Source organism: Erpetoichthys calabaricus, chromosome 10 (assembly GCF_900747795.2).
Source record: "Erpetoichthys calabaricus chromosome 10, fErpCal1.3, whole genome shotgun sequence".
In the NCBI taxonomy this organism is placed as follows: domain Eukaryota; kingdom Metazoa; phylum Chordata; class Cladistia; order Polypteriformes; family Polypteridae; genus Erpetoichthys; species Erpetoichthys calabaricus.
Window position 1 is genome coordinate 35,709,742 of NC_041403.2, and position 15,185 is coordinate 35,724,926.

The 15,185-nt window shown below is 37.2% G+C and overlaps 1 protein-coding gene across 4 annotated transcripts in view; it reads left to right on the forward strand.

Moving 5' to 3' along the window:
* Nucleotides 1-15,185, forward strand: part of clcc1 (chloride channel CLIC-like 1) — a 123,022-nt gene that overhangs the window by 60,510 nt on the left and 47,327 nt on the right. The window contains exons 1-2 of one of the 4 annotated variants that reach the window (XM_028811075.2): nucleotides 7,015-7,142; nucleotides 9,825-9,978. The exons of the other annotated variants lie outside the window; for them this stretch is intronic. Coding sequence (XP_028666908.2) covers nucleotides 7,129-7,142; nucleotides 9,825-9,978 — 168 coding nt within the window. The 5' untranslated portion in view covers nucleotides 7,015-7,128. Of the gene's footprint in view, nucleotides 1-7,014; nucleotides 7,143-9,824; nucleotides 9,979-15,185 lie in introns of those variants that run through there. 4 annotated transcript variants of the gene reach the window in all.

The window sequence follows — 15,185 nt, forward strand, 5'->3', positions numbered from 1 at the left end:
ATATTTCTTAAAGGAAGTTTAATGTCATGATTGAATACTTTCACTTAACTTAGGTTTCATTTTTGTAGTGTATTAGGATTTCATAAAATTATCAAAAAGTATAACTGAAACAAGCATAGGAAAACTAGAAGTGGGAAAAGTGCAAGCATATGGGAATTGGGAAAGTATTTTAGTAGATGTAGAATTTGGATAATAAAATGTAAGAGAAGTGTTGAAAAAGTGAACTCGATTCCAATACTTGTGACGCATGTTAGTCCACACTGAAGAACAACTGGAGCCGTATTTACAGTTTACTTTGAGAAAGGAGTAGGAGGAAAGCAGTAAAAGAAAAATTAAGCGATAGAAAAAGTTGTGAGTATTTAGACTCAATGTGTGTATGTCTATATATTTGTGGGGAAATAATGTACCGGTAATTAGATGAGACAGAGAAATGTGCTCTGTATTTGGCCACAAAGGTACCTAGCTGACGCGGATGTCTGTGTGTGTGCGTTATTTGTTCTGTGTGTTCTATGTCTGTGCTGAACGTATTCAGTGGGTGTGCACGTCTTTTAAACCTAATCTTTTCACTAGACTGTGTGGATTGATAGTAGCTTTTTCAGACATATTTGTGTGCGAGCCCGGAGAGAAAGGTGGAGCGGTATGTGTTTGGGGGGAGCGAAACATGGAGACCTCTGGGTAATGTAGTTCAATTGTAATTTGCTGAAACTACCTTGTGCACATAAATTCTCAAATATCAGATATTAATTTCCAGAGCTCTGAGCAAATTTGGGGTAAAATGAGTTTTGAATATGTGTAGTTTGATAAAATGAAAACGTCTCCACTTTTGGTTATAAAAATGTTTCTAAATGTGCAAAGTATTTTTCCTTTAGATCTTAATCAAGTCATAAAGAAAGATGTTCTTTTGATAAATATAAAATAAAAAGGAAACATTTTTTTTCTTTACTTTCTTGTTTCTGATGTGTGTGTGTGGTTGTGTGTGGTTGTGTGAGGTTGTGTGTTTTGGGAACTATTACGGTAGAGTGCGTGGTGGCGCAGTGGTTAGCAAACTTTTTTGACAATGGGAAGTGAAGGTTTAAGCTTATATGTTCTTTGTGTTGAGTTTGTGTTTTCTCTGTGCCTGGGAGTGCTTTTTTCTTGTGGTATCGTACTGCGTGGTTTCTCGATAGTTGGATTTGTCGGAGCCTCCTTGATCTGGAGACCAGTGCCATGTAGAGCTGAACAGGATTGTGTTGCGCTCCCTATTTGATGCCATTTAACGCCAGCTAGTGTCCTGAGAAGTTGATTGATGTTTCCTTGTCCTGATCAATAAAGTAAGAGAGAGTGGGACGTTCTTTTTTGTTTCCTTTGCTGCATTGTTTGCTTTTAAATATAGTGTGTGTGTGTGTAAACAGATGCGTTTTAACGTGTGGAAAACTGAGAGAGTATAAATATAAACCTGACAGATAAAGGGTGTGTTAATGCTTTTAAACAGTATAATACTGGGATGAGTCTGAATGTGTTAAAGACAGTTCAGGTGATTTTGTGCATGTGTGTTAAACGGATTCCTGTGTGTGCATTTAAAACAAGTATAACCGTGTTTGAGAATGTTTGTGTCAGCATATGAGCTGCTATTTGAAAGATGAGACGATTGATAAAAATGTGTGCAAAAATGGAAACATGTTTGTTTGTTTGAATTAAAGGAGCTCCTAATTCTAAGAAATACAGAAATATGAACAGGTGGTGTAAAAGGTCTCCAGTAAGTGCCCCTTTCCTTTGAGTACTGGCCAGACTCAAATAGAGGGAGGATTTTTAATAGATAAATAAAAATAAAATTAAATGGAAGGAGACATTCTTTAAAACAGTAAGGGGGCTCCAGATAATCAGTGTCTCAGTTTTTCATTGTTGCTAAAAAAACATATTTTGCATTAAAAAGGCATTTTGATCTATTGATTTCTCTTCTCATCCCTTCCTTGTGTTATAGGTAACTTACATATTTTAAATGTGAAACAGAATGGAATGCTGGTGTTTATATATGACTACAAAGCTTGTGAACGTTCTCTTCTATAATTTGATGCTTTAATAAAATTTTCCAGACAATTTTCATTAAGCCTTTAATGCTTAAAATAGAAATGTATGTGGTACTTTAATTAGTAAAAAAATAGTGAAGAAAGAGGAAATAAATAATACTGAGGAAATATGTAAATAAACTAAAAACATTTATATGGCAGCTTACAAGGTGTTAATAGATGGTTTCCAAGATTATTTTTGCTGATCTAAGTGACCTATGAATAGCTTTAAGGACTTTGAGTGAGAAGAAATAATGTATTTTACACCATTTACATTGTTAATCTTAGATATAGTCAAGTATAAATTTCTGCATAAAAGGAAAAATGTTTTTAAGACTTTACATATTTGAACAATGTCTTATAATTAGAGACATGGGAAAGGAAATGTGGAGCCTAACTGTTTTGGTTACATTTAATGTCTAAAAATAATTAAGAATTTATCTGTCCAGACTGTGGATTTCTTTCTTGACTTCTGCTTGCTATGCTGACTGAGAGATGTTCTCTGGAGGATGCTGGTATACATTGCCATCCATTTAGGAGAAGGGTACAAATAAAGCTGAGACAAATTTGTATTTAGAATAATTGACTGAAATCTTCTTGCTTTTTACAGGAACCTCCACAGAATATGGCTCTATAACTAATAACACCATAACACTCTTCTCTTTGCTTTTGTTTGTTCTCCATCCCTGGATGTATTTGTACTCTCTGTCAGAGAGCTATAATGTTTGGCTTTTATTAAATTGTTATATTAATGGGATCGATTTCAAGGTTCTTGCTGTCTGATGCCCTCTTGCTCCACATCTCCTCTAATAGTAAGATAATAATAGCAATATTGAGACAAGTGTCAATACGGGGGGAAGGGTAGTTATAGTAAATTTTAATTTTTTAAGCCATTTTTCAGTTATGTGCCAAAAAAATATGAATATTATGGGACCAATGCTGATAATTTTAATATTATGCCAACACAATTATGAAACCAATTTTTGCAATTATTTATTATTGAGTACTTTTCCCTTGGAATATATTTAAGATTGATTTTGTTTTTATAATGATTTACTTGTTAAGAGGGACATGTTTTCAATTGAGTAGGATTTGCAACAGCAACCAAACTCAAAATGGCTATAAAGGAAAGCTTTCATTTAAGGATTTATTTTTGAATATAATAGCCAAGTTGAGAGGAAAGCTGAACATGGTGCTTATCAATTTCAAACTTTATTTTGACTATTAAAAGCAAACTGACTGAGAGACAAGTCCAGACTGGATTGAAATGATTGTCTGTTTTACAGCTAGTAATATTTCTGATAAGCGGTACCCCCAACAAAACGGATCTGACACATTATGAGACATTATTTCTGGGATCCATAAGTAGCTACCAATAAAAAATTAACATGCTGACTATTTAAGTGAACATTTTTAAGTTTTTACATCTGCAGGTGAAAGCTGTTTTTTCCTAGTACATCGTAGATGACAGTATTTGAAACTGAATTGAAAAACTGGGTTGTGATAAAGGTCTGCAGATAAACTAATCATCTGACTCCAAGGAGCCATACCCAGCCATACCAGAGAGGGGATCAAGTCGTGGATCAGGCCATCGACTGATTCACTACTGGACAACGTACCTAAGTTCCAGTCCAATGCACCCCAGTTCCCAGCTGCTAAGAGCTCAGCTGTACTGGTGATGGTTGAGGCCAAAAGATCATTGTGGGTCCTGAATCGTAGATGCCATCTGTCTGCTTTGGTCTAAGACTTCTAGATATTGTCTCTTTTGCCTTGGGTTATTGGACCCAAGACCTGCTTAAATCCTCGCCAAAGAAGAAATTTTGTCACACTTCTATTCTGCAGGGCTCATTAAAGTTTGCTGGAGCCCACTTTACTTGACCACAGTTAGTCCACTTGTTTGACAACCAGCAATGTCTTTCAAAGGATTTGAACCATGAAGTTATCATAAATATAGAAGGAAAATCTAATTATCTGCAAGCAAAGTGGAATAAAAGAACTCATAAGCAATATGTATTTAATGAATATTTGTATTAATGGGAATACTACATTATTATTATGAATTCAAAATAGTTAAAAGTAGATAGAAGATGTCAAGATAAAAGAAGAATCGATGCCTTCGAAATGTGGTGCTGGAGAAGGATGTTATCAATACCTGGATGGCCAGAAGAATGAACAAATCAATTTTGGAACAAATCAAGCCGGACATGTCACTCATAACAAGGATCACCAAGCTATGACTTGCGTACTTTGGACATATTATACGAAGAGAGTGATCACTGGAAAAGGATATCATGGTTGGATGAACAGAAGGAACAAGGCATAGAGGAAGACCAGCAACTCGATGGCTTGACACAATCACAATAACGGCAGAGAAGACCCTGGTGGAACTATCTAGACTTGCACATGATCAATTTTCCTACAGATCGTTCATCCATCAAGTTGCCATGGCTCGGGATTGAGCTGAAGGCCGCTAATAATAATAATAAGAGTAGATATTTTTAGATAAGTGTTTTTATAGGTCCCTTGATACTTAGTATGAGATGATTAATTACTTTTAAGGACCAGTGATTTATGTAATCTGGAGCCAATCAAAATCTAATCTAACACATCATGAAAAGTCTATTTGGAATTATGTTGTTACTAAGGACATTTATTAATTGAGGATAATAGTAAACTTATAGGATGGTATATATAACTAGTATTTGGGGAGTAAGGGACACTTACTGTATAGGTCAGAGCATCCACAACCATTAGAATAGGATGATACAGTTCAGGCTGACATGTTGATGGGGATACAGGACAAATGATAAATATTATGGCTTATTGAGTATATGTATTATAAAAGATTGTGAAATAAAGTAATAATTTGGCTCAAAGGATATGGAGTGTCTTATACATGTAGTGGTGAATGTGCAGTTTGTGAATTGAAAAGCCCAGATGCAATCTGAAGATTTTAGCTGGTGACTGAAGATTTTAAACTTTAATGAGAAGATTGGGTATAACCCTCGCAATTTAAATGTGACCTCAGAGAAGACCTAGTGACTTGCATTTCAGATAGTAGTGCTGACATCTTCCGAAGGGAGGATTGACACCTACTGTCAACAGAATAACTGTTTGTGTTAATACAATAGAGGTAGTTCAAGTTTAAGACCACAGCTGGGTGTAAATTTGGGCAACTTTAATAATAATAATAATAATAATAATATTATAATAATAACTTTATGGATGAAAGTGTTACGATGTGAGCATGGTGATGTGTATAAGGACTTTATCTCTGATTATTGTTGTGTACATCAGTGGCAACATAAAGCTGGGAACATTTCAGTTTTTAAGATAAATATTTGTGCTATCTGTGTCACCACCAACAGTATTTATTAAAAGGTCTGACTGCAGATGAACACACAGAGCTAGATATATTAAATAGTTACTTCAGAGGGAGGGAAAATATGAGATTTATTGAGTAATTGATTCCAATGTTATTCCACCATATTTGGGGATTGGGTAGTTATAGGACAATTCTGACATTCTGTATTTATTGTAAACTAATCTTAGAAACAAACTTTGAATCTAGGAACATGGGGAGCTATGTTTGCTGAAGCAGGAATTACTCTCTGGATTTGCATCGTTGTGTCCTAGAATGGTATTTTGCTGCCTTTTGCCAATTTTCAGATCATTTTATTACCAGAATTGCCTTCAGACAGGGGAATATCCAAGTTGTTGAACCACAAGCATCTTTTAACTCCAGATTTTGATTTTATTCTTGATGATGATATTGTGGATAGAGAAATGCTAAACCAAAGGCTTCCTGGGTGATGTGCTGGTAACCGCTCCTCAGGAAGAGGACGAGTGAAGTGAGCAGGGGGCAAAGCCCCCTAATAATCTTATATTTTCTAATATCTATATTATTGAATTTATATTATTGTGTTATGTAACCTCTACTTATTTTGCATATTATCATATGGTTACATTACTGTATGCCTAAGTTACTAACAGATATAGTGTCTCCTTCAATTCAGGGGTCCTTTACTTCTCTCTAATTCATGAAAGGGGGGCAGATGTTTGGCCTATGTGTCACCAAGAGGGGAGAACAGTGAGCCAGGGGTTATGAAGACTGATGGTGGTCTTGGGTTCAAGACCTAAAAGAAGATTGAAAACTGGCTCCCCTTCTCACCTTCAGAATTGTAAATAATTTGGGGTTCTAGTGAACCCATAAAAGTTAAAGCGTGCAAAATCTGAGCCTGCTCACTGGTTTAGTTGTTTAGCTACGGACTTGTGAAATTTGATGGAAAAATGGGGCTGAATAAAATCGACAACCCACTCCTCTTGGTAAACTGGCTGTATCTTGGAAAGTATTGATCTTACATCAAAACAAAATTTACAAGGTGTCTCCTGACAGGCAGGGGTACACCTGCTAATTTTTTCATAATTTTTTCAGTCCGAAGTGCGGTGACTATTGGTTGAGGTGACATGGAATGACCCTATTTAAATGAAGCTATATTATAAAAGAATAAATGAGAACTATATAGTATTTAGCGTTACTAGAATGCAAATAATGAAGTTAGCCTAATAACTTTTTGCCTACGCATTACAACTACAGTATACCTAGAAAAGTACTCTTTCTTTAAAATGTTCTTGCTTGTTTAAATCTTGAGTTTTGTACGGATTGCAAAGGCACTTAACTGTTTATTTTTGTCCTGTTATCCATATGCTTCTCCTCGCACGAAATTTGTTTTCTCGTGCATACTGTAATCTGTTCAGTCAGCCAATAAAAGGTGCCATTTTGCTTCACTTCTCATTGCCTGCAACGAGCTCCGGGGTCTACAGCATGTGACATAAAAACACAATCTGTTTGGCTATCCAGGGCATTTTCTTGCATTTTGATAAGCTGAGCACTGTGACTGGAGTCTATTGGCTAAGCGCTATATGTGTACATTCAATTTACACTGTCGCTCTTTTGTGACGTCATCACGCCACCATAGTGTGAATTTCAGGTTGCGTTTGGTTTATTTTCGTTTTCGTAGAAACCTTTTTTTATTAGAATTTAACAGGCATTTGCGACTACAACAGAATTGTTTTGGCAGAGATGTGTGTACAAGAGTAAGTAGCTTCAGTATTTTCTACAATAGGTTTGGGCATTTTATTTTGGTGTTATGCTATTTGAAGTTCTTCATCGTTTATTTATGTTTACTGACTTCTTAGAAATTCTGTTTCGATGTAGTGAACACTTCCTTAGGTAAACGAAGACTTTGCGGTTCGTTTAAGGCTTTGGATTTAAACCCTTCATCTGAAAACATTACAATTCCCACTATCGCCCTGTGTTAGCTGTGTGTTGGATGACAAAGCTCGAGACGCTCTAAAAAAATGGATTGTTATGGTATCCCCTATAGCCCTAAATAATAACGTGGGTCTTCACGTGTTTTTCATAGAATCAGAATTCATCCTTCAGTGATCTAAATTACTGCTGCCATTTCCTTTTGTTTTACAGTAGGCCTTTGTATTTGAAAGTCGAATTTACACACTGCAGACAGAGACAAGTATTAGTCAGATATATTCAAACGCGATTAGTCCTAAACGGGGTAGCCGGGGGGTGCTGGAAGACATCCAAGCTAGCATAAAGCGCAAGGCAGGTGCAAACCCTGGACAGGGTGTATTCATAAGTAAGCCATTTAATGGATTATTGTCTATCCAGGTTAAGTGGCGGAATGCACTTGATGACCGTGGTCTTGTTTGAAAACAGTTGTAAATAGGGCGTGACTTGAAAAAATTTCATGGCAAAAGTCTCCGTCTCGCGGGACTTGCTTCCAAAAGTCACCTCTCGTCCCAAGATTTTTTTTTTATTATAATAGAGAGACATTTTGTGTGTAAATTACTCTCACTTGAGAACCACTCCCCTAAGTGATCTGTTTTTCTAGGTGGTGTGGTTTATGAGCTTTATTTACTTACTCGTTAAACTAGTTTAGGAGGAATTTAGTTTTATGATTCTTCAATCTCTGTACTGTTTGATGTCTGTCAGTGTTGTTCCTGATATTGGTAAATCTCAACTGATTACTGAAACAAATTACTTTGTGAAAAAGAAACATTTGCACCCAGAAACATTGGTCCATTTAGTATGCTAGCCTACAGAAGAGGAAATAAGGTGATTCCAGAAACAGTTAAGGAATGATTTTTGGGTAATAAAAGGTATTTCATATTGTGCTTGCTAGTATTCAGTAAAAGTGATGAAGATGATGATTAAAAACAGTTATACCTTGTGTCATGGCTTGTATTTATGTGGCTGGCAAATTGTGCCCTGTGACAGATTGCCAGGCATTATACAGTTGCATCTACAGAAAGTCAGTGGTCAGTCATAAGCATGGAATGAATCGTAATTACAGTAGCTTCACAAAATATTCCCATATTCTCGAGTTGAGATGGATCTAGGGACACATTGCTCAGTGAAGGTGTTGATGTCTTAAGGCCACGTTAAAACAATAGTCACACTACACAACTTTTCCATTTTATTTTATTTTATTTTTTTCCCCTAAGTCATACACTTCATTTATATAATCTTAGCTACCTCCTCCTTCTCCTTCTAATTGTGGTGAAGCCTTAGTTTTAGTCATGTGCACAGGGTGTGTAAAATCATGACGTCATTCATTCTCAAATGTGTATTGAATAATATATAAAGTCTTAGAAGTTTGGTTGTTAGTTGTAGAGATATATTTAATATAAATAGAAATCAATATTCGGGACTAGTGAATCAGAGCCTTGGCCTTTGGGCTTCTATCCCCTAACCCACAGGTGTCAAACTCCAGGCCTGGAGGGCCGCAATGGCTGCAGGTTTTCATTCTAACCTTTTTCATAACAAGTGACCAGTTTTCACTGCTAATTAACTTCTTTTCTTTAGCCCAGTTTTAAGGATTCAGTCCCCTGAATTGGTTCTTTACTTCATTAAATGACAGCCAAACAGAAATTAGATGTGAAACGAGCCAACAGATTATCAATTAAACTGGGGATTCAAACTCCAACCAGTTTCTTAATGAGATGCTGATTCTTTTTGTTAATTGAACCCATCATTTAATTCCATGGCATGTTGCTGCTCTGGTTCTGCCACAGCAGACATTTCCAAAACTGTTGATTGTCTGTTTTACTGAGACCTTCACCCTTCTTTATTTTCATCTATTGTGTGATGGGCACAGGGGAGCTGGTCATGTGGCTGCTTGTTTTGTGTCTCATTATTGTTTGCCTGCTAATTAAGGACAAAGAAACAACTAAGGATCTGAGTCACGTCAATTAAAACAAAGGCGAAAGAAGTTAATCAGCAGCAAAAACTGATCACTAATTAAGGAGATGGTTAGAATGAAAACCTGCACCTACTGTGACCCTCCAGGACCGGAGTTCGACACCCCTGCCCTAACCTAATCCTACTTCTCCCTGTGAGTGGGTGTCAGATGTTTCATTCTGCTCTGGGGTAGGACTGGAGACAGACTTTTAGTGCAGTCCTAGGAGTAACTCTGAGATGCTTAATAAATACAGACAGAATTCAGATTTTTTTTGACTTCCTTATTTTTAATCCCTTATTTCTTGTTATTCAAAAGTACTAAGGTGTTCCAAATGTGTTTTACTTTTTCCATGCATTTCCCTAGTGAAGAGATCAGTTGATTAATTGGTAAAATGAGATGGTCACAAAAATAAACGTAGAAGGAATAAAATAATTATGTAGAATTCTAGTTCATTAGTTTTTTTTTCTGCTTTGTATGATCTGTAACAATTCTTTTAAACTTTTTCCTTCCTTTTCAGAAAGAAAATGCATCTTACTTTCTTCTTCTTTGGGATGCTACTTTTAGTGAAAGCAGAGGTGGAAGACAGTGATTGGGTTGACCCCACTGATATGCTTCATTACGATGCCACGTCAAAGTCTATGAAAAGAGAAAATTACAGCACCCACCATTCTGTAAGTTCAGAATTTCACTCATTGATATTCATTTTCTGAACTGTTGCTGCTACAACAAAATAAAATTTTGCAGCATTAACATTTTGGTCCTCTCCTCTCTTAGAGACATGGAATTCAGCCAAGTTAAATCTTGGTGAGAAAAAAAATTACGTACACAATATTTTTTAAATATTAGCCGTTCAACACTAATGAAATTGCATGCTATTTTTTGTTTCACCATATTAACTATCAAAATTGCCTGATATTGCTAAGAAAATCCAGTATGTAATGTTTGGTATACTCAAATATTTATAAAATATGTGATGACAGATTTTGATCTCAAAGTAGTGGAATCTGCAGTGGTGTCTCTATTTGAGGTTCTGAGAAGAGACAAACTTGAAAAAGAAGAGATGATATGACAAGGTGAGGCAGAGACACACAGAATGTAGTAGTGATACTGGTTGGTTGTTTACTATTAAAGTTGCTCTTTAGAAAATGCTTTTATGAACATAATAAAGGGGATATACACTTGAAATTGAGGTTTGGATTCAGAAGGCATATTGGTTGAAAAGATGGGAATCCGGGGAGTTGGTCTCATCCATTACGGTAGGTGGACGTCTGAAGTGGAACATCATTAGCAGCGGCGTTATTTTTTTTCTCTTATTTCTTATTATCCCTGTGTTTACCCAACCCAAGCAGGTTTTATTACAGTATATGCAAGCATATATAAACATGAGCGGCAAGAAAGGGGCTCAGAAAGAAACAGAAAAGAAATCTAAAGCTATATCGAAGCCTAGACAGGCATCAGGTCCAAGTTTAAGGTATGTCCTTACAGAGGCTGACCTGGAACAGACAGGTGAAAGTACAGACTTCCCAGGACCCCGGTCCGCTGCATAGCCTCCAGTTGAGAGCGAATGTGCAAGTGATGCAAGTCCCGGTAGCTCGTCCATTCCAGAAGATCACTTGAAACTGGAAATGGCCTTGCTGTTTGCGTTATCATCTACTCCTCACGAGCCGGGAGCATCTGCTGTAACTGGGCTTGCCACTTCACCTGGGGAGTGCAAAGGCTGAAACGATCTGTCCAAACTGAAGGTAATGATCGCTGAGCTCAAGAAAGATATAAAGAAAGAAATAAATGTTATACTCAAGACAAACGAGAAGACAAACTAGAAGCTGCGGCAGGACAATAAAGACTTGGAGAAACATGTATATAATCGCTTTGAGGCAGCCTTTAAAGGTATGCTGGAAAAAATTGAGGAACACATTCAGGAAAATGCGTCGGTAAGTTTTAGGAAAAACAGAGCACTTGGCACAATCTCTGCTAAACAACATTTTACAACATTAAACGGCGCTTATGGAAAGTCAAGATCAGATACAGCCTCTTGTATCCTTCCAAACTGAAAGTGGACATTCAAGGCAAGCATTACATTTTTACCACTACGGAAGAAGCAGAAAAAGAACTAAGAAAACTGAGCCTGACACTTTTTTGAAATAAAATCGTGAGTCGCATCCTGTCACGGCATGACAGAAAAGATATTATCGACTATCTGATCCGCTTGCAATGATACTGGTACCGTAATGTATATCCTTTTCCCTTCTCGGTCACTTTCTGTTTGTTTTAATTATAATTATACGCATATATGTATGCATGTGTGGAAGAAATTAAATTTTTAACTTTTTTTTTTAAAAGGAAACTGTTTTAACATGATACCCTTGGTTTATTGTTGTTATTGTATTAGGGTTTACTATGCTTATCCAGGGCCACTTTTTAACACCATTCCCTGGGTTTTCTATCTTACTATTTGAAGACTGTTGAAGATTATATTTTATGCTTATCTTTGGCTGATACAGTACAAATACTGTATCTCAATTTCAATCCTCATTTGCTGGGGGGCCTTGTTTTGTTTTGGATGTGCTCTGCCTCTAGGTATGTCAGAGGACTGGGACTTTGAAGTGTGGTCCAGCCTCACGTGGGGAGGCAAAATGGGGGGGGGGGGAACGGGGGACTAGGGGAGGGGAGAGAAAGAGAGCAAGCTATCTCTAATCTATCCCTTTAATCCATATAATTATAAGTACCAACGTAACAATAGGCTTCATGGCAATATCTCCTGGGAAAATTGAAAATTAAGGTCAAAGCTGTCTCACTTTCAGTTAAGACTACAAAATGACATCAAAAATTCAGAATCAATGTTTCCATGACTGGACAGTTAACTATGTGAGATGGAATGTTAAAGGCCTGAATCACGAATTAAAGAGAAAGAAAGTATTCTCTCACCTAACAGGTCTGAATGCTAAAGTAGTATTTTTACAGGAGATCTATTTCTTAAGAAAGGATCAGTTCCGGCTGCAAAAAGACTGGACTGGCCAAATGTTCCATTCCAGCTTTACAAAGAAAACTAGAGGTGTAGGAATTCTTATACATAGAACAGTCTCATTTGCAGTATCGGATGCAATATCTGATCCTGAAGGGAGATATGTGATTGTCATGGGTAATTTATTTAAATGTAAAGTGATTCTTATAAATGTTTATGCACCTAATGTGGAATTATATAATGGCTGGGGACTTTAATTGTGTTTTTAAATCCAGACCTAGATAGGTCCCCTGTCACAGGGGTGATGACATATAACATTGCAAAGACAATTACACAGTTTGTAACTGATCACAACTTATCAGACCGCTGGAGATTTCTAAACCCAAACTCAAGAGCATATTCCTTCTACTCACCAATGCATCATTGCTACTCAAAAATTGTTTATTTCTTTGTAGATAACAATTTCTTGCCTACTATTAAGTCTTGCAAGTATGACACTATTGTTATTTCAGACCATGCCCCTTTGGTCTTGGAGCTAAAATCATTATGCCCCACATACTCCTCTCGCAGACTGCGTATTAACACACTTTTATTAGCAGACTAAAACTGTACAGAATTTATATCAAAACAAATCCGTTTTTTTCTCGAGACAAATAGATCCTCAGAGGTCTCTGCAGGAATACTCTGGGAAACCCTGAAGGCCTTCTTAAGAAGACAGATTATCTCATATCTTTCCTACAGAAATAAATTAGAAACCAAGAAGGTATCCGAGCTAACCAGCAAAATTACTAGAACAGAAGAAGAACATGTCAGGTGTTCAAGTAAGGCTCTTCATAGGAAAAGGCAGGCTGTGCATTCAGAACTCAACCACTTGACAACAAAAGAAACAGAACAACTCATTTTTAAATCAAGACATCATTACTATGAGCATGGAGAGAAAGCTAATAATATCTTAGCTCAACAAATCCACAAGCAAGAAGTTCGCAATGCAATTACCAACGCAAACGGAGACAAATCATTGACCATAAAAATATAATGACTACTACAATCCTTATATTCTAATGAGATTAAGGAAGACAAGACACAATCTAATACATTTCTGGATGCATTACAGATACCACAACTATATACTCTCAGTGCAGAGTAATTGGATAAACCTCTGGTGCTGTCAGAATTACTAGATGCTATAAAGTCACTTCAGAGTGGGAAAGCAGCAGGCCCTGGTGGCTACCCTGCCGAATTTTATAAGAAATTCTCTGCTCGGCTGGCTCCCTTCTTATTAGCAACATTTAAGAAGTTAGAGACAATAAAATTCTACCTCAAAGTTTTCGCCAAGCATTAATCACTGTCTTTCCTAAACAAAATAAGGATTTATTACAATGTGCATCATACAGACCAATTTCACTTTTGAATAATAATGTTAAGATACTCTCCAAATTCCTAGCTAGAAGGATGGAGAAAGTGCTGCCTTCAGTAATATCTCAAGATCAAACTGGACTTATTAACACTAGAATTACCAGAGCCTACGAAAAAACTTGTAGATCCGGCCCACCTTAAATACCATTGCACCTCTCCATCAGCATCTTTTGTCTGACGCTGTTAGTTTTTATTTGAAACTGGGAATAACCGTAGATGTGAGTTGTCTTTTGAGGCAATGGAACTGGACATTCTCTGATGTGGAGGGATAAAAGCTGACACACAAACACTGGTGAATCTGCCTGCTTTATATCTCACCGTCACTTGAATTTTTTTTAATTCAATTTTATTAAGTGTTCCTGCTCATGCTGAATTCGTGTGCACTTTATGTCTATGATGTCAAAAAAAAAACGGAGACATAGGTGTATATGATGTTTGGAATTATTCATTTTATAACCTGTATAGTATATTTTGGAAAACATTGTGGCACGGAGGCAACATTATTCATATTCTTCATATTCATTCGCATAACATCTTGCGGTTGTAATCAGTGACCGCGTGTTTTTTTTTTTTTCCGATCTTGCCAGTCTCCACGTTGCTGTTTAGTGTTGTTTCTTTTGTATTCCAGGACATGCAGAGGAAATAATAGCACAGAGAGGTCAGTTCAGTGCTATATGCAATCATCAAATTCATATGTTAACAGTTCACACACACGCAAAGACTGTCCTTCTTATATTTACGACATGTGTACCTGTTGCAATGTACACACTATGCCACGGAAGCTGTTGTCTTATCCTTGAACCTATTGTGAAAGTGTTTATTTGATCTTTCGACTTCAGGCTTCACACATTATATAGTTTACTAGACAAAGAGCCCATTTCGACAAGGTAAGATGAAACGGGCACGAGTGGAATAGTAATAAGTATAAGCACCACAAACCTGATATAGGCGTATTGAATGAATGCGTAATTAGGCCTGCAGCTGTAGTTGAAATTGCCTTTCAGGCCTCTAGAGCTTTAATCGAAGTCGCCTTTCTATTTGAATTTTTGCGGCCGTAAATCCGCCGCCTGCTGCAATGTTGGTCAAAGTCGCCTTTCTTTTTGAATTTTCGCGGCCGTATAATCGCTGCCTGCCGCGATGTCGGTCTCGTAAGGTTTTTCGGGCAGCTGCGCAGAAGGCGACTACGCATTCGGCTTCGGACATGCACAGAAGGCGACTGCGCATTCGGCTTTGGACGGACCCTGCCACGATGTTGGTCGAAGTCGCCTTTTTCTTTGAATTTTCGCGGCCGTAAATCCGCCACCTGCCGCGATGTTGGTCGAAGTCGCCTTTCTCTTTGAATTTTCGCGGCCGTAAATCCGCTTCCTGCCGTGATGTCGGTCTCGTAAGGTTTTTTGGGCAGCTGCACAGAAGGCGATTGCGCATTCGGCTTCGGACAGACGTGAGTGAGTGAGGAGACTGGCAAATTATATATAAGATGCAAACATTTCGTCATTTACG